Raw genomic sequence first — 24,840 nt, 5'->3', positions numbered from 1 at the left:
AAGACCTTGGATGAAACTACTCCTATATAATCTCTCTGCAAGGAAAGCATAAAAAGATTTGGCCTTTTGCCCCTTAAATAATAAAATCATGATGGTTCTGAAAGGGAAAAACAATGTTTTAAGAGCTTTCTTTAAAACAATGTGGAATTTTAGGTTTTACAATAAGGAAGGTAGGAAATAATGAAATCGTGATGGTTCTGAAAGGGGAAAACTTATGTTTTAAGAGCTTTCTTTCAAAAAATGTGGAATTTTAAGTTGTATAATAAGGAAGGTAGGAAATAATTTTCAAGTAATTTCTTATCTTCTTTGCAAGCTTAAAGTTGCATATGTCTTTATAAAAGCAAGCCCTACAAGCATAGGATAAAGTGTTATCAGATTTTCTAAACTGCTTACCAATTTTATTACAAGTAATTATGTATCTAAAGGTAAATTTTCCACTATTATTCTGTAGCTCGCACTTTGGCACTTCACCTCAAATGATGATTTGGTACCAAAGTCATTGTGCTTGTTTACTCAGCCATGGCTTAGTTCCAAGGTTAACGTAATTTGGTATTTCCTTCTAATTGGAATTTTAATTATTTATGAGTAAGTTCATTATGTTTACTTACGTTTGCTTCTAGTTTAAAAAAGTCAATTGAAAGGTATTAATGGGCGCAATTCAAGTACTATAGGATTTTAATGGACTTTATATATTGCAGTTCTATATTGTCCTACTTTAGATTCCATAGATCTTAATGACCTGGTATATGTTGGAATAAGCTGTCAGTATGTTTACCTAGCCAGAGGGTAGTTTTAAGGTTTTGTATTACAGCATATCCTTACTCTTAAGAGCTATGCTATTTTACAGCTTGCCATAAAAATTTATGTATTGTAATGTTAGTTTATATAATAACACAAAGCAGGTAAATTTCAGATAATTCAGGTAATTATGGGTTTATCTCAAACTTTATTTTGTAGGATTTACTTGCTTTGTGTGCATTCACATCAGCTAAGCAAGGTGGGGCTAGGAATCTAGTTATGTTAGAATATTCACATGAAAGTGGCCACATCACTCTTGGACCTATTGGTGCACATACCAGAGGGATTACAGTATTGTTTCATTAAAGAAAGACCAGTGATGCTTATACTAATTAATAAGAGTATATTGGTAGGATGAAAATACACAATACACAGTATAATATAGATCCTCAGTTATCTAACTCTTCCATTATCCAGCATATATCAAGTCCCAAGGAGTTAGGAGAACAGGGACTCTATAGTAAACAACTAAGAAACAAAGTTTAGGAAGCTCAATTACTTTCTAAAAAGTTGTACCTACTATTAATAAACAATCCAATTGTAGTACATACTGGTATATTATCGAGGAATTCGCATTACCACAAGCCAAGTGATTTCGTTGATATACAATAACAAGACTGAAGGCATTGTAGTTTCTTGCTAAGTAAGTCTTTTAGTTTTAGCAGTTGCAAGGGGCACATTTTATCAGGTCAGAATTAGGAAAAAATAATGGAATTAAGACCTCAACAATGAAATTATCTTATGACATGAAAATATTAGCCAAACGAATGATTACATATGCTTTTGAAATTTATACAGGGTACACTTAAAACTTCTCTCCTTTCAGCAAATGCTTGAATAAAAAAAATGTCACATAACTTATTTAATTCAACTGGAATGGTAATACAGTACACACAATACCACTTTATCACACTTCTGTATTTATCAGCTATGTTATCATAGTTTTTTGCTGGGTTACCTTTTTAAAACTGCGTAAGTATAAGACACAGTTAAGTTTAGGCTAAAAGTTACACGGGATTAATGCTAGCTGTGGGATCACTTGAAAATGTAGGTGTAGCCTAAACTACAGGGTCTTTAATACTTGTCAGACTCTGTTACCCTCAGAAGACTAACCCCGCACATCATCTCATGAGAGAAGGGGTTACTGCATAAAGTATACATCTCTTTTATTTGGTTTATAACAACTCATGAGTGAAGGGGTTACTGTTTACAGTATACATCTCAATTATTATTCAGTTTATAACAAGTATTCATAACACCCAACTGATTATTTCGTACCATCTGTGATTACTTTTTAACAATTCTAAAACCCTTTACACATGTCAGAAACTTACTTGCTCCTGAGTCCTTTTCACAGTTGACTGCTGAAATCAATTTCATTATTTTAATGCTTAACTACTATAAATACAGTAGATACCTGAAAGTCAATATCTTGATCATCCTTCAACAAAAGTAGTTCAAACTGAATGAAGCCTCTATGTAGAAGTCATGAGGACATAAATTTAAGCGAGGTTTATTTAAAGAAGACATGCTAGAATACAGTGATGAGATCTAGGATCAACTGCATATTTGGGGAACGCAAATACAGTGCGTTACTGACTTACGGCGACAGTGACTTACGGTTGATTCGATCTAACAGCGCTTTTTCTGTGTCATTAACAGCATTTTACAGTGCCGTAACGATGTTACATCAAGTTATGGCGCCGTTGATGACGCTAACGGCAAGAATAGGCATCAAGTTAACGGCGCTTATGGTGCTGTAACTTAATGCAACATCAAGCTACAGCTCCGTAAACGTTGTTAAAGCACCAATAACGGCAAAACACAGACTTTCGGTGGAAATCAACTTACAATACCGAGCTGGAACGGATCCCCTGCCGTAAGTCGAGGGCCTACCACTTTAATGAATGTCATAGGGGAAAGCCATCTATAGCTACTATAACTAGGTAAGAAAGAAATCCCTGAGGGATTATGTGGCATAAAATTAAATGAAATCCACAAAAAATTTTTGGGTTTACATCAATACAAAATTAAACTACTATTATCCTATCTTGAAAACTAGGAAAATTCATTTAATGAATGGCTTTTATATGGAATAGGTGTTAAGTACAGTAACTTATGAACTATAAAACACTAAAGTATGCAGTCATTTCAATCAACATTGAATGAGTAGTTTTAAGGCACAATGCACTTAGAAAAACTTTTTCAAATATCTGTTTTGACTTTATTCACTAAGTTTTTACATAGTTTGGATTGGTGGATACAATATTTAATTTTATGGGATCAAACACCTCAGGCCAACCCTGTCAGAGTTGACAATTTTAACTTGGTAATGTTCACTAGGAAACACTGTACTGGGTAGGGTAAGTTTAGTTAGGTAAAATGGTTGCATAGTGTCCCCATCAAATGCAGTCACTCCTTTTCTCTTTCCAAGCAGTAAAACACAAAGTGGATTAAGCAGAGTAAAAATTTAAGGAAGCAGTTGACAAGCCACAGAAACATAACTGAAGACAATGTACAATAGATAAAACATGAAACAGGCAAATTTTCAGTGCATCCCCAGAACTATTAAGCCAGTGACTAATATGCACTTCATAACTGCAGGCATCATTACTGTCAGTAAATAAGCAGAGTCATAAAACAAAATTTAAACCTACATTTTAAATTGCAGTTACAACTTATATTTCGTCCTCAAAATTGTAATATCTGTTACAAGACTGTCTATATGTTAACAAGCTGAAGTACTAAGGTTTCAAGCTTTGGTAAGAGGCAAAGCAAAATTCATACAATTACTATGCTGTACAGTTTTCAAAAATAACTGTGCCAAAGGTAACCTGATCTAATAAAAAAGAAGTCAATATATTTCATCAAAATTGATGATAAAAAGAGAGGCACTGAACATCACCATATCATAGCAGATATTAAAGCTTTCATGCTGAATTATGGTTATGTAAGTGACTATGTTAACAGGTACCAGTATTCAAAAGAAATATGATGTGATATACAAAGGTAAGCAAATTCTGTAAACAGTGTACATAGACTCCTCTACCTCCATTAGGGTTTTGTTTCTGGACCCCTTGCATAAAGTATACTGAAACTTTGCGTTAGTGAAAAAAAAAAAAAAACTTTCAGGGCCCCTTTAAACCATTCAAAGCTTTATAAAAGCACTCCAAAGGGCAAATGTGGTAGCAGATGCTATGTATAACTTCCATAATGATTTAAACATGTATGGTATATAAAAATTACATAAAGTAATGCTCACCAAGTATAATTTAGATAAGCCTAGACAGTTCTGAACAGTAGGTAATAGATAACAATGGTATCATCCAAACTTAAGGTGATATCCTTTACTTCATCTTGTCCTCTTATTCAACAACAGCAATATTTTCCATAAACACAGTATTTATAGAAGTCCTCGTTTGAAAATTATATATATAGCAACCCTACCTGTTAATGCAGCCATCCTACTCTAACTTGTAGAGGGAGCTACATTGTAAACAAGCTCAACAATTTTTAATGAATTTTTGTTCAATGCCACTGGCATTGTACTCTTGAATAAATAAAAACATAAAATCTAACAATGCAAGGTTATTTCAATAGATAATCAATACAATCATGCTTGCTTTCAGATTATACCTGAACTACACAATAATTGCTCTAACTTTAGGGGACCATGCTGATAATTTAATTCATAGGTAAGGATTGTAAGGAGCTGTCAAACATTCAAAGCAAGAAAAATAAGCACTTGAAATTCAGTCGTCTTATATTTTCACTGATGTGTGTAATTGCTTCCAAGAAATATGCAGTGCTTTTACTTCAACCAACTGGTGATAAATCCACATTTTTTTTTATACACAAGGCATCTATATGTATTTGAAAAATCAGAATTCCTAAAAATACACTGTACCAGAAAGAATGTTAAGCCAACTCGGACAATCTTTAAAAATGTACCCTTGAGTGAAAAGACAAAAAACTGTGGATTATCAACCAAGGGAAAATAACAGGGAAAGAAGTTTTTTAAATTTGAGAAAAAAGCAGTTCATAAATTTGAGAAAAAATAAGTTTTATACATCTGAGAAAATGTACCTACAGTCTGCATAATGTTAACAAGCACCAAGCCAAACAGTCATGCAACCATCACCTTTCAAGGCTCCTCTTCTATCAGGCAAGAATGTATGTCATGAAGATTCTGTAAAAATGAAGGAATTAAATTCAGAGGAAACCCCATCAAAGAAAGTGAGAAACCACACTGTCCCATAGCAATTTACGGGCAATGTCATTTTTGTTTGAAAGTAGAAAAATCAAAAGAAGCACCAACAATGTAAACATCCACCTCTCCAGCAGAGCCTCATCACTTCACATATAATACATGACAAATTATTTAAAAATTGGATAATCATGATATCGGATAAGCAACTGGTCAAGTTTATGTGATATATATTCCAACAATCATCCTAGAAATGCTTTCAAAACTGCCTAATTATCACAGATACCATTAACCCAAATGAAAAATCATGACGAAGATATAATAGAATAATTTTAAGCAAATCACACAAAAATTAAATCACACATTCATTTGGAAACCTTTACTTTTATAAATACAGTAACTGCTCACTGATAGGAAGATTAAACTGTTGGAGCAGGTACGTTCATCTGTCTTAGGATGAGCAACATCATAGAGAGATCTTTGGAAAAGGTTTTTCATATCTGAATCTGAAAGTAACCCTTCACTAGAAATGTCCACACTTGATATAAATCCACAAAAAACTCTTGTGTTGAAGTGTTGTAAGGTCATGTTTTACTTCTGGGACATCATTAATTATTAAATTCTTTCTCTATATCTATTTAATTGTTGTAATGTTGTCTTGTCATATTTTATTTTGGGGACATCACAAGGTTTTTCAAAAAATATTCCAGTCAATGGTCACCTCATAAAAATAATAAAATCTAACATACACAGTAAACTTAACTTCATCCAATATTTACATATCTTCACAAGGAGATCTTGATGATAAGACCATTTACATCTGACAGTTTTTTTTAATTCCCATAAAGATTACTGCCTACAATGTGCCTTCCTAGGCCCAACTTCATTTTGCTTGCCTCTTACTTTGTTTGTTCCCTATTTGTCTTATCCACCTACATGTCCACCTTGTAACTTTCAAGGTTGCTTTGTTAAACTATATAATAATAATAATAATTATTTTCTTACTTAAAAGCTCTTACTTTTCCTAAAAGAGAATGCTGCCTTCTCACTTAAAAGGATTCCATCTAATGCCCTTCAAGTAATCAGTGACCCCACTTACAAAATTTTCTTTAAAATGCTCTTGTATACAGCATTGTGGAAATCAGCTTTCCTCATATTCATTTAGTCAAGCAACAATGCTTTTCCTCAGTTCTAAGGAGTTTAAATTATCCCTTCACCTGCCATTTCTCAGTTCCAGTAATCATCCATCCTTCTTAGGGGGGGGGGGTTATCTATCACTTCTGTTAAACTTCATTTTTTTCTTGGTTACATTAGGAATGAGTTGTATGAATGTCCAGTCACCATCTATGCAACAATAATAATTACTACACAGTTTTTAAAAGTTACATTATCACTGTTTTAAGATCAAACAGCTACTATGATCCTATCCTGTTCATCAGCTGGGGAGTTCCTTTTGCGCTTAAATTTTTAAAGTGAACTTTCTTAAGTATCTACACTGTGAAATGAAATTTCTTAATTGGACTAAACAGTGCAGCAAAAGTGTGTTAACAGTGTTACTATCAAAATCCCCTAATGTATAATTTAAAATAAAATAAAAATAAAATAAAAAAATAATAAAGGTCAACCATCACTAATCTAGCAATCGCTAATCTGGTTCAATCAATAATCTGGCAGTTGCTAATTTGGTTACACAAAATAATCCAGCACTAATTTTCGCCAGAGTAATGTACTGTAATTACAAATTTCCTGGGTCACCACACCAACCTGCCACTACTGTTTGTTGGCGCTACTTGTGTGTGTACGTACATAATCTACACTCACCGATTGCGTTTATCTTTTGGGTTGTAAAAAAATTGAGATAATCAGTAAAAAATATGAGAATAACGTAAAATATAACTTTAAAAAATCATTATCATAACAACACAAACCAAAACAATCTGTAGCAAGTTTACCGACACCAGCGAATGAGTTTGTGTGTATGTACTTACCCTACGCACACGACTATTTATCTTTTGGGTTGTGAAAATAAAAAAAATAAAATACAGTAAAAATATAAATGAGAATAGTATAAAACATAAATTTAAAAATCATAAGCCTAACAACACAAACAAAAACAAGCCATACCAAATTCACCGATGCCAGCAAATGAGTGTGCGTACGTACCCTATGCACACAATTTCGTTTATCTTTTGGGTTGTAAAAATAAAAAATGAGAAAATACAATAAAAATATAAATGAAAATAGCATATGGAGACATTCAAATCTGCAAATGTTGGCTTATTATGACTGATAGATTTGTATTTAAAAACCTAATTTTGGAGTTATGAGAATTTGCATTTAAGATTTCTGACATCCCACTGAATATGAAACATGAAGTGGTAACACCCCCGTCGGCAGAGAGATATACTGCAACAATACTCGATGTTATGCCTTCACAAATTGTTTGACAAACTGTTTTACGATAATAATGACACATCAAGATAAAGAAGAGTATCTGTGATAATTAGAACTGCATTCAACTGCACTAATTACTGTTCCAGCTTCAAGACACAAACTGGCTGCTAAGCTTTTACAATTTATACCAGATTATGGCCTTAAGAAAGTTCCCACATATAAGCCACATTTCTTTAAGCTCAAAACAAATATTAAATCACGTTTAACTGACAGCTCTGAAAATGTGAAAAAATATTGCGCTTCATAAACATAAGAATGCGATTTCACCACGAAAGAAAGGAACAAGACAATATAAACAAGAAAATTCAACAGCATCCACAAAATTCCCTAAATCTTTCTTTTTGGAATGAAAGGTATGGAATACAGCAGAAACCCTACACAGAACTAGACATCTTTTGTTATGGCATCCAATCACCAATGTAAGCCTCAAGTTGAAAAAAATCTGAACATCCCACAAAATATTACAAGGTCCTCAAGTTGCTAGCCCAACCAAAAATTACAATACTCATCAATGCAATATCATCAAATGAGATCTGATTGGACAGAGTACACAAACGGCTTTGTACATGACCATGCTAATGATGACAAGAGCAACATATGTAGAAAATTACTCTCCCCTCTCTCTTACCATGCACAAGAATAGTTGAAAAATTCCTTTTCTCCTGATCTCTCTTCACAAGGATATTCAGTCTTCCTAATGTTCCTTACATAGGTAAATCATTTACCACTGTCTGTAACACAATTTGTCAACCTATTCCATTAACAGTATGGTTGTTGAATAATTCAACAGCATTAACTAACAAACGATAAAAGTAGAAAGGTAATGGCTAGGGCATTCCCACTCTAGTACTAAATCAGAGTACTGTACTCTCAAACCGACTCAGGAAAAAAAGATAAACCAACTGAAGTTTCAACACTTGGAGACAAAGGTTTTTTATATTTCTTACCAAGCTGCGAGATTACAGGTGATTTGTAAAACAGATTAAATATAGACCATTTACAAAGGTCTAAAGCGGATGATACGATATACCTTGTAATTACAGCTCTCACTGAAGAGGAGATATTGTATTTTGAGAGTATTCTCAAGCCAGCGCACAAGTGAAAAGCACTTACTCTGTCGTTCAGACGATAGAAAATTAATCTTACTAGAGGAAGATTAATTGGGCATTCTGTATAGATCAGAAGTTCAGAGAAAGCAATTAGTGATATGGCTCTAGCATTAGTTATAAAAATTTATACAGCATATGAGAATTATGTAATTCATGCATAAGACTTTATACAAGTGTATCAACTTACAAATATCAGCTGAGAAAAATAAGCTTAAATTTTCAAGAGAACCTCAAGTAGCATTCTTTAGAAGCTTAAACTTTCAAGAAAACCTCAAGTAGCATTCTTTTCAAAATTATTTTTAAAGACTGTCTACTTATCAACAACCACTGCATAAAGTAAACAAGATGATAGCAACAAAATGATTAGTTGCTGGAGATTTATGTAAAACAGCAAGGCTTGTGCCACAAAATCCACCTGTGGTTTCTTTAAACAAAACATGAAATTGTTAGTGTCCATGGTCAATGATTCTTGTCCTTTCTTGATGAAAGCCTAATAGCAGTGTGGCCTCCCAATATAATATCAAGTTTCAAACCACCTTGCATGTATAGCTGGTCCCATCATGACAAACATCTTTTCATGCAGCATACAAGTTAAGAACAATAGCTACAGTAAAGACATTACGAGATTGCTAAACACTATTCCAACAACCTATATGAAAAAACACTGACTCTATTTACCACAAATCATGCATGACTCTCTTAAATTAAAAAGCTATATATCCAAATAGAATTAAGAACAAAATTTATATAAACTACCACAATCTTTGAATTCCATGAACTATACAGATAATTTCATAATTTTCACCAATGTACAGAACAATTTTCTTACAAATGAATACAAAAATCAACACTCATATTGATGGTTGACAATTCTGATTATTCTTATTTTCTATGATGAAAGAAGGGTGTATGGGGTAAAATGATAGAATATATAATTAAGTACACAGATAATTAAAGAGAGGACATCAACTTTTTCAAAAGATTCAGAACTTACCTTAAAGTACTTGACAGTCTTTACTTTCAATTCAAGTGTTGCATCTTCGTCGCATAACATAATAGTTCTGGGATGCTGCTGGAAAGCAGACACAGTCCACATGTGGTTGACACCTTCCTCAATGGCCATGTGGAGTGCATAGGCTTTGTGGGAGCCTGTGATCAGTACCATCACCTGTTGCATTAGAACAGCAACTTATTCTTCAGTATTTAAAACAATCAAACAAGTACATGTACACATAAGCCTGTCAGTAGAATTTGGTTAAAAATACAAGCACCCATTCCTTACTGCCTAGGTACTGTACACATTCACAATACATCCTACTGATATTTCAAATAAATGTTAAGTGTCAATAACTTTTAAAACTCCCTTTAAAGTTTCACAATACAGTATACTGTTCATAGCCATCTGTAAACATTAACCCTTAAGGGACAGCATAATTTATCAATGTGCAGCACCCCAGACCGGGGAAACTTTGAGGTTGGCAAAATAAAAAAAATCACATCAATGGAAAGAGAATGACACGTACATTCACATGGTATAAATGAAAAATTCTAAAAATTTTCCCTACCTTCAGCGAGAAGTTGAAAATGACTATTTACAACCCCTTGTGGGCCCTCATTTACAAGACAATCGTAAATTTTACCAACTTATATATGTTTTTCTAATAAATAAGTTTTTTGGATTTTGTAAAATTATTATTACTGCTCACACAATATCAAAACAGATAAGAAATAAAAGCAGTAACAAATTTTTTGCATATTTGTTGTAAAATATTCACGTAAGTTTACAAGGAAGATTCAGTAAATTTTTTTTTTACTTTTACATGCTTTTTCTAATATTTCTTTGTAAAATTACATTTACAACCGACATACTATCGTAAAAGACAAAAAAAAAAAAAAATGACAGCAACCCCTTCGTATATTTACAAGCAAATTTACAAAAAGACTCTCTCTCGAGAGAGAGAGACAGTACCTTCCCCCTTGAAGTCATAAGCATTACTGATACTGGCCTAACTCTCACGTCTGTATAAAAGTTGCCATTAGTGAATTTATAGCATATAGAAGTATTGGCACCTTTGTTTCGAATCATTATTACCACAACAGTGGTGCGTAATTCTGCTTCATACTGAAGCACAATCCGTCCACCTCCCCAAACCTGTTTTACTTCACACTAAAGCTCAATCCGTCCACTAAGGGTTAAACAGCCAGGTGATACATCTGAGGACTAAATTTCTGTTTTCAGACATCACTAAAAGTACAAGTTTTCGATAAAAGAAAAGTGATAGTGTAATCTTAAAGAGGCAGACTATTGAATGTTGAGTCTATTCAACAATTAAGATTTCTTTCTGGAAACTAGAAACAGCAGCGTCTTTCATCTCAGCCCCTTGTCCCAAATGTCCTCAAGTATCAGTCTTCTGTCCATCAGATAGTAGCTAATCTCACTAAGCCCGCCCTTTTTTCATCCACAGGAATGCCTCAATCACCTCCTCACTTTTTGTGAACCACCTTATTCACTGCTCCCAGGTGTTTCCTTCACAGGGGATTGCTATCAGCACTTATTTTTTTCTCAGTCACTATTTATTTCAGCCCTTTTTCACAACTATTAGCTGGTAAAGAGCTTGAAAGACTTCTCATTTGCAGTACCACTTTCTTTTCCATTTTGATTTACAGCAGTGGTGATTTCATATTGTATTTTTTTGACTGCTTGCCTTTATATTTATCCTAGCATTATCAATCTACTCTTTTACACATAGGTAGGCTCTTTCTGTATTGTTGCATTACTTGTATTTTTTGGGTATTTTTTGTTTAGAATTATTGCATCAACTATGCCTATTACTGCCTGTCATAGTATCAAATTTTACATATAAATTAGTATTTAGTGCAGTGAAATATATTCATTCTGTTACTAATAATTTTCAGTGTAATAAGAGGTGTTCCTGTTCACTTATGTTTTGTGGATTTTTCCATATGACCAACATGCTTCTTAAGTGCTTTGATTTTCTAATTATTTTGAGCTTATTCGCCATTTTTTATGCTCCACCGTACTTGCCAAAGCCTTCCGGTTAAGACCTGTCATTCAGCTAAGTGCCCTTCTCCAGCAAAACATCTGTAACAGTGTCTTCCATGACAATGAGATGGATGAGGATGACACAGGGTACAGACACCTGCTGCCTTGTAGATTGACATGTCTTTAGGTAAAGGCTAGATACGCAATCAAAATTATGACATGTCTTAGGTAAAGGCTAGATACACAATCGAAAATTTTGGTCTTATTCAGGATGAACACAGGAAATCATTGTCAGTGGGATGATGGATAGGGTTGAGTTTAGTAGTTTGATTCCTTGGATTTTACTCTGGGTGCCAGGCAGATGATCCTAGTTCAAAACCAATATGCAATGGCAGGGGTCACTGGCCTCAGCTAGAAACTGCACACTGCAAGAAACTAGTTATCCTCTAGTGTATTTAGCCAATAAATCCTATGAGGCCCTTTGCATCGCAATGCATTGGAGGCAATGATGATGAAATTCTAAGAAAAGGGTATGCAGATAAGAAAAAAAATAAGAATTCTGATGGAGCTAAATATAGTCCTAATATTGCAAAGATTTACATTTTCATGAATCAAAAATTTTAACAATATGAATGAAAGATTTAAGATATAATCTTGCTTTCAAATTTGCCAATGATCTGTTATCTTTGAATAAGAGGAATATCCTATTTGATGTCTGTTCCATATACCTTAGAGCACTTGAAGTTTCAAATACTTTTAATAAGAACCCTCATAAATTAAGTCAGTTTCTTGACACTAATACTAGTATATCTGAAAAGTTTCAAAGAAAAATCTATTACAAAAGAGGTATTTACTTTTGATATACTAAGATTACCAGCATTTTTATCAAATATAACTGTCTCACACAAGGAAATATATGTGGTATGAGGGGTACTTGCCAGAATACAAATAATCATTAATTTAGACAGCATGTCGCTTCAAATCAGTTTCAATTTTGGGTGGATGACTGTGCCACAATTTGACACCAGACTTTGTTCTGATATACAGATTAGATGTTCAAACCACATCAATTTAGCATGATTTCTTTCTACAAGTAATATTTATTTTTCTCTCCAGTGCTTAATAGTGGTAGAATGGGCTACATGCCTTGAAAAGAACAATTCCTTTTCACAGTAATGATTACAAAATTAATCATATCAGCATTATTAAACTTTTAAAAAATTGGTTTTAAACTTCATAGTAACAAGATTACAGGCTTCCCTTTGTTATTCTATCCCAACATAGCAAAATCAAGAAAACACTTGTGTCTTATTCTCATGAAGAAGGTAATCAGCACCTGTGAAAATGTCATTTATTGGCACAACGTAACATAAAAACATCTGGAAGCAAAACCAAAATTTCACTATGATTGGAACAACAGGAAGAGCGGGACCTTTTTCTTTAAGTTTTAACACATGCACCTCGAGACCTACCTCTCTGGCATCCATAACAGTGCCCACTCCGACAGTCAGAGCTTGCTTGGGAACCAAATTAATATCATTATTGAAGAATCTTGCATTAGCCGTTATTGTTTCTTGATTTAGTGTCTTCACACGTGTGCGTGACACTAAACTGGAACCTGGCTCGTTGAAAGCAATGTGTCCATCTGGGCCAATTCCTTAAGGAGAAGGGGTTTTTGAATTATTAAATATTCACACTAATTAAATTTACCACTACTAATGTTACTAAAATAAATGTTGACCAAGTACATCTACTGCCCAAGTTAATTCATGTGCAGTTCAAAAAACTTACTCCTGCAAAATTATGTTTCAGTTTAAAATTAAAAAATGAGTGGAAAAAGGGATATTATACATGAAGTTTCAAATTACCTCCCATGAAGAGCTCAATGCCCCCAGCTTCCTTGATCTTGCGTTCATATTCCTGACACTCCTTTTCGAGGTCATCAGAATTCCCATTCAGTATGTGGGCATTGGCAGGATCAATGTCAATGTGCTTGAAGAGGTTCTCCCACATAAATGTGTGGTAGCTTTGTTCATGATCCCTTGGGATGCCTGAAAGTAAGTTGCTGGATATATTTCAAATATATTGTTAGTCACTGAAATAAACTAAGACCGAAAAGCCCCAACAATACGAAGCACTAAAATTAAAGTTAGGGGTTACTGGAGGATTATAATGATGATCCAATGTATCAGGAAGAGTATAGTGATACTGAAATTGATATAAGCACACATTATGATTAGGAATAAAGCAGAGAGTCTTTTTGCTGATGTGATACTTTTGCATGCGTTTCAGAAGAGACCATGTCCCAGGGCAAAACTTCCCACCCAGCTGTGCTAGAGTACTATATGTTCAACTTGCAGTGGAAGTACAAAAAAGTTTTTGTTTATATCAATACTTGTATGTGCATGTCATTCTTTCTGCTGATGTGTTTAATAGCTAACCTTCAAGTTTGTCCAGTCCAAGGGCTAGGTTAATATACATGTAGCTTACACTGTGATGGTTAAGAACTCGTATCCATCTAAATTATCAGTAAAATATTCAAATCATATCATCATGAAGAAGATAGTTTACCAAAACATATTCACTTGTGGAAGAGAATGAAAAAAAATACATACCAACATACTCATCCATGTTGAATGTCTTGACATATTTGAAGGAAATTTTTCCAGCTTTGTGGTACTTAACTAGTTTCTTGTATGTGCCAAGTGGTGTACTACCTAGAGAGATGAAAGCCACATTAAATTGTAATTAAAATTTTCACACTATAACAGTGTACTGGATAAAGCTAAAACAAACAAAAGTAGGGATTTAACATTTTCTGTGTGATTAAAACTAGCTGCAATGGAAAAATGTGCAAACAATATTACCAAAAACATGTTTGGTGATTCCAAACTTCTGTCCAGGTTGAGCAAAGCAACCCCTCCTGAGAAACCTCCCTTACCTAGCTAGAGATCTCTCCCAATATGTATTCACTTGTTGACAGTCACAAGGTCCACCTTTGGTAGAACTTGTAAAAATCAAGACAACCGTTTTGTGTAATCCTTCTACTGTACTGTACAGTACATATAAACAAATGCATAAACAAGCTGATAAACTGAAAAAAAACTTCTTTGCTGGAGGTAATGTAATTACAGTAACATCAATGACAAATACTGTTCCATACAGTTAAAATTATTACATTATTAAAGTCATGCGTCTTCCATTTGCAATGACATTCTTTCTAAGCTATTTATAACACTAAGGTCACATGATGTGTTTCTGTCATTGGACAATTACAGCTTGAAAAAGAATCCTAAAATTTTATATCATGATATAAAGCATCACAACTTTTAAAACATAAGAACCTACAAGCAAGCCAGGAGGAATAAGTAACTAATTTTTTCCAACGTCTGAAATGCCTTTGCCATGGTTCTTACTTCCCTACCACTAGTGGACAAATGCAGTGGTACACAAGACACTGATCCTGAATAAAACTTGTATCATTTCTTTGTCTATACTTTCTGGAATTCTCAGCCAGTTTATGCAAAACATCATATACTGCCAAATAAAAATTTCATTACCAATAAAATATAAGTACTGTATATAGCAACCTTTTTCATCAGAATTACGAAAACAATTATATTAATTATATTTCTAGTATACATTTAAACCCATAACTTATGATGCCTCTTTTGTTTGCAACAAAATGTCCCCTTACAACCTTCCCTGAAAGAAGGAAAATGTCAGTTTGAGGAAGATAAGCACTGTAGTGCACCTGCACCTTGATATCCACCAGCGTATTTTTTTTTTTTTTGTCTGATCAAAGTTAAATACCATAAAATTCATATCAACATATATATTACCTGCACTGCATGTGACCATGCAAGTACACTTAACACACTGGAACTACACAGAATTTTTTTAAGTAGCATGTAATGAAGTATACTCATTATCACCAAGAGTTATCTAGCAGAACAACATGTAATCTTGCATCCACAGATAAGGGTAGGGGGCTAGTGAATAGGTTTATTGACGAAGAGATAGTGCAGGGCTATGAGGACACTATTACACTTTTCATCTCTATCTACCATAATATAGTACAATAGAGTATGTAGAAATCCCAGTTCAGTCTTATTGCTGTAATAGTATAGTACATCTCTATCTCTTCCTCATTATTCTGTTTACTCTTAAAGCATAAGTAAATCTCACTATACTATTCCTCTCTACAGGTGGAATCTCGCAGAAACTTTCATTGAGAACTTTCTAAACAGAACCAGAACTAATGATAAGTACATTACTATACTATGCAACACTCTCACTCCCTTATAACATTTCAATGTGCCTACAAGTGACTTTAAAAACTAATTCTTTCATATTGGTATGAAAAATGACAATAATAAAAAATTATGCAACAATATCAGCACTTCTCAAACATCCTGTGAGAATCTGTCACATGCACTGCACAGTGTAGTCAGTATGAAAGTTATCACACTGAAGAGTGTAAGATGTCCCATAGTGAAGTACTGTACCTTAAGTACTTCAAAGACAAATGCCGCAACAGCACATCTTAATCAGCTTTCATCCGTAAATCCATTTTTTGAGAAAACAAATTAAATGATTTTGCTTATCAATTTTGTACTGCATATTAAATCTAAATGATTTTGCTTATCAATTTTCAACTACATATTAAAAAATTCAATACTAAATCTAAAGAAATACTTCTGTGAGTATTCAGTGTCAAAATACAACCCATTATCCCTAATTTCATTTCAAATACTACACATATACTTCTGTCTATGAAAATATTAAAACTCCTATTATTAAGTATGCTGAAACAACCTATGGGAATTTGTCATATGCACTGTGTACTGCAATCACTATAATGTAACTAAAACAGTACATAGTGTGAGATATCCCAGTGTAACATTGGAACATGATAAAAATTATACCCTTTGGAGTACTGAACCTTCAGAACTCCAAATACTGTACAAATGCCACTTGAGTACTTCTAAAGATTACTTTTACAGACCATTCATACTGTCTTCAAAAAAGAATTCAATCTACTATGTCATTCTTGTAAAATCTAACTTACATAATTCATTACATTTATGAGTTGTCAGAACCTTAGTAATGCAAACAAAACGTATCTGCTTACAAACTGAAAAACCAAATACTGTACATACACACTTCAGGTAACCAGACTGCAATTCAACACATACTGAAGAACAAATTCATTTGCCTATTGTGTGAGTTGAGCCCTCAACTTTTTCTTTACATGTCGATGCTCCTAAATTCATCAGCTAAGCAGGGACTTATGGTGAAATTCAAACCACATCTAGATTAGATCACACTTCCTTGAATAATTGAACCTAATGGGGTTCGTGAATGTATACCTTGAAAACCTAATGCTGCACAGATATGCTACACAAAACCCAAATTAGTAAAATGAGCTTGGTTAAAACCCCCTTTCCTCTCAATTTCCCTTTCAGTGCTGAATGACCTCAAAGGTCCCAGCATTTTGGCCTTTGGCCTAAAGTTTATGTTCCTTTCCATTCTAATACAAAAGCCAAATTCAAACTCATTATCAAGAAAAATGTAGCTATAAGATTCTTAATCAAGCACAATTCTAACTGCCCTATTTTCTCCTGACCATCATATATAAATAAATCTTTCAGACCAACCCTATGCGAGTCTAAAAATTTGAAGAAGTATCTCAGTTAAACTTTTATACAGTAATCTTGCAGCATATTGACCTGTATGGCTACCTAAATTATACAAGTAATTGTATAACACGCCATTTATTAGTTGTCTTGTTACCATTTCATCAAATATGAGGAACATGCACAATCTGGGATACCAAACAAAATTGACTTGCTTTTATCATTAACATTGATACAAAACTACAGCAAATTATTATACCAATTATAAATTAGTTTTTAAAAAGGGGTTAAAACACAAAACAACTATGCTCAACAAAAAGGGTATTGTCCCATAGTACATTTTAGATTGCATCTGAAGTTCTGGTTGCCCAGCTTTTGGGATTTTTTTTAGTACAAAAATACTATACTCTAAAATATGGTTTACATTATGTACTCCAAACATAACATACATTCATTATGAATAATTTATGAATTCTAGCAAAAAGTACTATACAAGCACCATACAACTTTCTCAGCCTTTAACATAAAAAATCAGTACAGTATACAAACATTATAAACATAACTTGCCTGTTGGTAGCCCAAGAACAAAGAAGTTATTAGGCCCTGGTTTGAAGTCATTTATTCTTTTAATTACGTATCTGGCAGCCCATTCTGCCACTTTCTCACTGTCATCTAAAATAACTAAACGCATCTGTGAAATAAGAGAACATGAACAACAACATTTATATATAAAGTGATTTATATGTTCAATATAGCTTAAATAATGACATTTTAGGAACAAAGGTCATTTTTAACACAAACCAGTCAGCTTGCATGCACCTAATCTTGCCACCATCAGCTCCCAGACACACTCCATAGGATGTAGAATACTCCCTGTTGGTCAGGCATACACCTAGGACCCCCAAGCACCCCTGGCGGTGACCAAGTCATTCCCCCTGTGTTATCTAGACTTTTCACGAGAAGAGTGAGGATGGAGAAGAGACCTCCATGTAAACTGATGAGGTTTATATTTAAAGCGAACCAGATTTTTGTAGTAATGTTTATTTTTTCCAAGTTATACAAATAGTGCCTTTAAGGTAGGAATCAGATGTTGAAACTTGGTAACAAGGTAGTCACTGACGGTAGTGGGTGTGTGAGGTAACCCTCAATGTCCTGCTGTTATCAAGCACTTTTCCCTTCAGCATCAGGGGCTACATGAGGTAGTTGAGGTGAGACCTTGATAAAACGCTCTAGTTTGTATACATAGGAAAAGTATAAATCGTTTTTAAAATCTGTGATTTTTTCCTAAGGGTACCACATACCATCACTCTTATGTAGGAGACTCACCCCGTAAGTGGAAGGACAGTCTCAACTGACTAGCAAGTTGAATTTCCACCCAAAAATGCCATGCTCTCAGTCACAACTGTGTGAAGGGAAACAGTGACTCCTGTAACATCCTATACAACCTGGCATAAGGGCACAAGATTGACAAAACTCTCACTTGATGAAAAATTCAGAGAATCGGGTGTTGTCCTACAGATAGAATAACAAAGTTGGAAGTTTGTTAGTAAAAGCGCAGGAGTCTGAACTTATGAGCTGAAGTTCTAAGATAGATGCAAGATTAGGAAGTTTATGTGCATGGTGGCCCATCCAGCATGTACTTGAACTGACTGCTGCCTTGCAGAGGAAGAGAGAATGGCAGATGGTGTCAGAACCAGTTCCTCACCCATTCAACTTCCAGTCTTATACCATCCTAGTACCTCAGACAAGATCCACATCTGTTGAGCAATCACCACATGTCCTAAGGGGAAAGAGCCAAGAACTTGTGGGTAATGTCTATGAGGTAAAATGAGATAAAGGTAATCTGGCGCTGCCAGGCACCTGCCCTCATTACATGTGAACTGAAAAGTTCTCTAAACTGCTAAGAACAGGCAAATGCCTCTGGCTTTGTGACTAATAGATATTGCTGTAGGCTTGCACTGGGCACAAAAGCATCTGGTTCCTCCTAACGAATTCTCAAAGGTAAGGGACCAAGAGACTGTAGTCTTTGTCAGAAATTAGCAGGTTCTGAGTTTTGCCACAAACTCCTGAAAATAAACTAGAGGAATCTACAGCCTTCCAAGAGCAAGACAAGATACAAAAGGCCATGCAACTCATCAACTCACTACAATGAGGTTATGCTTTGCATAACAAGTCTGAAAGATGAAAACTCAACTGGAGGCTTCTCCCATGGGCTTTACAGTGGTTAAGTTAGGCTGCAGAGTCAAATCCCACTCCAGAGGCCAAGGCTCAAGTGGTAAGCAAAACTGTTCAAAGCTCCTATGAGCATGGACAACTCTATTGAGGAAGAGGTCCATGCCATTCAGTCAGAAGATCTGGCTCAAGGCAGTGCAATAGACTTGACTGCAGCAACAAAGAACAGCTGTTTACTGTTAACTAGCAAATATATTACCAATGATAACATCGATAATATAAAAGAAAATTTAAAAAATTAAATTAAGTCAAAACAAGTGATAACAATTATTCATGTTCACATGATATAAAGAAAGAATGTAACATTACAAATATAGAGAAAATTCTTACTGAAATAATGTCTATGTAAATGCCAATTATTTATTAATTTTAAAATCCAAAGGATATGTAATGTAGGGTTACCCTAACCCACATAAACCTAAACTGTCTAACAGTGAAGAAACAGATGTGAAAAGAAAATAGGCATACCTAAATAGGGCAGGTGAGAGCCAAATACTTACTGCGAACCAACTGATAACCCTTACAAAAACTCTCTCTCTCTCACAAAAGTGTCAACATTTAATAAAGAAAAAAAAAAAAGAACATTACCATGAGAGAAAACATGAATAAATACTGAGAAGAATAAGATGAAAAATTACTGTACACTCATTGACCAAATTTCTGAGATGTGTTTGGTACCAAGAGAGCTACATGACTACCAGGGTCTACTAGAAGTGAGTCTGAAAAATGGTGGAATGATTTCTTCTCTCTGTTGTTGGTACTTTGTGGATTACATTGTAATAATTATGCTCTTTAAATGGCAGGTAGCTAATGCCCACAGGACTGGGCATGCAATATACAGACTGATAGGGTTTGTGTTAAACTCAACATGCAGTATACAGACTGATAGGATTTGTGTTAAAAAACTCAAATCATTAAATAGATTCTGAATAATTATAGCAGTACATACAGTACAGTATATTAATGTTGAGCACCACCCTAACCTGTCTAAGGCATGGGTAGTTGACCTAACCAGGGTACCATTCCTTGACCCCTCGGGTAGTGTCTTGCTTCTTTTGGGGTAAATTACTGCATTTTCCTTCGGGCTTATTTTTTATTTCCTTCAGGAGCTGTGTGAACATGGCCATGTTGCTCTCACTATCTCCTCAATCTTTAAGTGAAAAACATACCTACCAATTAATGCCTGTCCCATCCAACGTCAGGTCTGATAACAGACCGAACAATGACAAAGTTACTTCTTTAAGCTTTTCTAAGTCAGCCTGATAAGTGGACTATGGCACTAAGGTGCAATACAGGATGCCCAGGGTTAATCCACAAAGGTAAATTGCTGCTACTGTGTCATTTGCATCCCAAGTTTATGGCAATGCCAGCCTGTCAACTGCAGCTGTTCAGACTGATGAAATTTCCACCAAAATTGCTATGGCTGGGTTTCAATTGTTTCTGTAGGCCACACACAAACATGAGCCATCCAGTTATATGAAGATTACCATACAAGTACTGTAATCCCTATTCTCTGGGAAATGAGCTGCAAAAGCATCCCTCATAAAAAAAAAGGTGTGGGTAGAAGACCCTACTCCTGTGAAATACTACAAACGCTTACACAGTTCACTTGAGCAAGGTTATCCAAATTAGTTGGTAATATGACCAGAAGTTAATTACAGCAAAGCTGAACAGATGGTAAAAAATACTTATTGATTATAGAAGTATAGCAGGAAATTATACATTTTCTGAGTGTATTTAATGGTCTTTATCTTTGTTGAATATAAAAATACCAAGAGTCTACTGTTGAAAAAAATTTATACATAACTTTCGTTTTGGCCATTTTATTCTCTCACATTTCTACTAATTACATAAGTTATGATGAATGAATGTATGGCATTTAAAGCCAAAGCCCAGGCACTGTAGTCAAGAAGGCCAGTAGGATGCCATGAAAAAATCAGTAGTAGCAAATACTGAATGAATTCCATTTAAAGGTTCTTCTGCCTTAGTACAGAACAATACTGTATAATACAGAAAAAGGGTGGGACATTAATGTTTACTTCTACTACTATCTGGTCATTATTTAAAGTATTCAGTGATTAACTAAATTAACAATTTTTATCTGCTTTACTAAAATAGCCTTTGGCACTCCAAATGTTAATTAGTGGTCAGTGAATGAGTGTTGATGATAAAACTTGAACAAGACAAAAACTAACAAAGGCACCGATTAACCTGATTTCTAATATTCAAATTACCAAAATTCATTCTAGAGGAAAGAAACTATCCTCAATCAATGAATTTACCTCAGACTGTAAAGTGCTTAATCCCTGCCCTAAACAACTGTAGCCTTTGCAATAACTAACTTACCCTTTGGGTGGCATGAATCTGTACTGTATTCTGCATTCACTGGACTTCTATATGTGGCAACTATTTAAAATATAGTTTTCTGTTTTTTTTTTTTTTTTTTTATCTCACAAGCTAAAATTCTTTTATGTTGGAATTGCTTGGTCAGCACATTACAACATCCTACATCTGATGATAATGGGGGACCCCAGTAGGAAAGTAGGGCTTATGGGTTGGAGGGGGGAGAAAAGAAAAAAAATACTGCACTGACCTAACCAAGAATGGCTGGTCCCACCTGACCAGAACTGAGGGCTGGAGCTCCCAAAATAACCTGATCCAAAAGGAGTTTCTTATTAGGGATCCTATTATTGTCAGACATGGGGGCATTTTATTGGGTTATTTAAGCCTTTTTGATGTAAGTGAATACAAAGTTTATAACATAAAAAACACCACATTTATCACCAGCTTTTTTTTAAAAGCTATGTGACCCCACAACTTATAGTTTCACTGCAATATGTAAACCCAGTTACACAATTACCCTAGGCTTATCAAAAAAAAAATCCTCTAGGGGAAAAATCGCAGTACACTGTATATACTTGCACCCAATTAAATTTGTAAGTCTGGATACAGGCCTACCGTACATACAATTATATATACATTACGATGTGTTCATGATAGAGACTTTGTTTGACCATATTAAGAAAGGCCTAGCAAGCACAACGGGTTCCAAGAAAAATCATGTTTTTACATGGGTGAATGGTTTTGTACTGAACTTCCACTCTAAGTTACATTCTCCAAAAACGGTAACATCATCTTTGCAAGTGAACATTTGGCTATATGTTAACTAACACTCGGTCAACAGACGTGAATAATTGCCGGTATTGACTAGAGAGCTATTGTAATGTATGCTGTAACAATTTTTCATCAGTGAGTTCAAATAAATCCAACAGGAGACTAGGATAGCGCACTTCTAGAACCTTGAAAGCAGACCAAACGAGAAAACTAACATCCAGTATAAAAAGGCTAAATTGCTAAATCATCCTGGAAGGATATGCATGATCGATTATCAATTCTTTCCATCTTTAATAAAGAAAATGGCAAAGAAAGGGCTGGATGGAATTCGACGATTGCCAGCGTCAGTTTCATAAAACGAAACCACATCGGCAACAAAAGGCTTAATCCGGGCCACTTATTTCATAACAGCCAGTTCTCCAAAGTCAAGGTCCTCGGGTTGTCTCGCCAGCAACAAGACAAGCAAGCATCTTGCAAGGGCAAACACTGGTGCAGTTAACAACTGTATTTAACAAAGCTTAATCACAAATATGTAGACCTGTGATCCTCCTTTAGCTTTATTAATAACTGAAAAACAGTAAGGCATAACAGAATAGACTAAGAAATATGAACACCGTGATAACAAGGAGAGATAAACTAGTTTCCGTACCTTTTAATCTTGAAGACACCTTAGACACGTCCAGAGCAGACGAACTTCTGTTGTGATGTGATTGCTTACGTCGTCGGTCGGATTCGTCCTCAAAGTCGTAAGCAACCCTGCGTTCTTCTTCATGTAAATTGATAAAGGACCCACGACTCTAGCGTCACATTTCGCTCTTCTTTGTAGGCACCAAACGTAAAGATTCAGATTATAAGATGGATGATTTAGCATGAGTATTTCTTTTTTAAAATATTTTCTACCCACTACTAATGCATTCCTAAGGGTTTCATGGATCTAAAATTATTCTTAGAAAAGAAATACATTTGATTCCTCAAGCTTTCACTTAACATGAAAAAAAGTCTTGTTCTACAAGTGGTTTGCCTCCACTAAAAGATAGATGCCTATTTTTAGTACTGAACACATCAGAATCACATGTCCACGCAGCAAGTCAGATAAATGATCTTGAACATAATTCCACGTTTTCAAGTTTTTATAGATCCGGGCTAACAGCCACAAAAGTTAGGTGATGGAATATCGAATTGTTATAAATATATATTAAGTATATTAGCCATGAATAAAAAAAAATGGATATTATTAACGGTAAATTCGGCAACCTCTTAACCTTCCAAATTTTTTCATAGACGTTGTTATTTAGTTTTCCAGTGCTGGTTAACAATAGACAACAAGTGTTTCCAGTTCTTAATGACTGCAGTGAATATTACACGTGCACACGAATATATAGAAGCATATATATATATATATATATATATATATATATATATATATATATATATATATATATATATATATATAATCTTATATATATATATCACATCGACACAAGTCAGAGTTACAAACCAAAGATAACATTGTACAATAAATAAAGTTATTACTCCATAAGTTATATAATAACGGGAAAAATATAGAAATATGTTGGATCCCTACCTGCATGGGGTTTAAGAGAAATGAAGAGGCTGATAAAGCATCTAAAGAAGCAGCCCATATAACAAGATCGAATGTAAATATCCCTGTTAACGATTATTTAACGCATATAAAAGTTGGCATTATAAACAAATGGAAAAATAAATGGGATGAAGAACCCAAAAATAATAAGTTGAAGCAAATAAAGCTGGGAGTTAAAAAATGGAGTTCATATAGCTGAGAGAGAGGCATGCGCAAGTAATTCTAACACGTCCCCGAATAGGCCATACTCCTCTGACACATGGACACTTAATGAGCAGCCCACATGAACCAGCTCCCGAATGCTCACAATGCAAAGTGATAATAATAGTTAAACATGTGTTATGCGAATGTCCAAAATATAACCAACACCGGTTATCAACCTGTGTGAATGGATCGATTGGTGAAGTTTTATCAGTCTGCAACATTTTCAATTGACACAATTTTAATATTCATGAGGGAATGTAAATTAATTGATAAAGTATAAAAAAATAATTTATGAAATACAAAACCCCACCGGGCAACTAAAAAAATCCGAATTTTAAAAATGGTAAGTCATTCTGATTTTTATCATTACTCAGTGGTATTTTTTATTGTGCAGATGGAAATGTGAGTAAATGTATTAATGTGTACATGTGTTCTAGTTCGGAAGCATATGCCTTTTTGCACATTGTATTTTTAAA

The 24,840-nt window shown here is 34.4% G+C and overlaps 1 protein-coding gene and 1 long non-coding RNA gene across 9 annotated transcripts in view; one reads left to right on the top strand and one right to left on the bottom strand.

The window, feature by feature from the left end:
* Positions 1-23,567, bottom strand: part of Oscillin (glucosamine-6-phosphate isomerase Oscillin) — a 28,661-nt gene extending 5,094 nt beyond the window's left edge. Inside the window, exons 1-7 of one of the 8 annotated variants that reach the window (XR_010853553.1) lie at positions 23,207-23,344; positions 17,779-17,902; positions 14,188-14,289; positions 13,441-13,623; positions 13,045-13,229; positions 9,563-9,736; positions 4,889-4,987 (exon numbers count right to left, since the gene is read on the bottom strand). Coding sequence is in view for 6 of the 8 variants with exons in the window: in XM_067106681.1 (XP_066962782.1) it covers positions 4,943-4,987; positions 9,563-9,736; positions 13,045-13,229; positions 13,441-13,623; positions 14,188-14,285; positions 17,775-17,902 (813 nt within the window). In the remaining 2 variants the exon portion in view is untranslated. Of the gene's footprint in view, positions 1-1,115; positions 4,988-9,562; positions 9,737-13,044; positions 13,230-13,440; positions 13,624-14,187; positions 14,290-17,774; positions 17,903-23,206 lie in introns of those variants that run through there. The other 7 variants (XR_010853552.1, XM_067106681.1, XM_067106683.1 and 4 more) reach the window with 7 other exon arrangements.
* Positions 1-24,840, top strand: part of LOC136840196 (uncharacterized) — a 58,861-nt gene that overhangs the window by 28,055 nt on the left and 5,966 nt on the right. The window lies entirely within an intron of this gene.

Source organism: Macrobrachium rosenbergii, chromosome 7 (genome assembly GCF_040412425.1).
Source record: "Macrobrachium rosenbergii isolate ZJJX-2024 chromosome 7, ASM4041242v1, whole genome shotgun sequence".
Taxonomy (NCBI): Eukaryota; Metazoa; Arthropoda; class Malacostraca; order Decapoda; family Palaemonidae; genus Macrobrachium; species Macrobrachium rosenbergii.
This window is presented reverse-complemented; position numbering and strand designations above follow the sequence as displayed.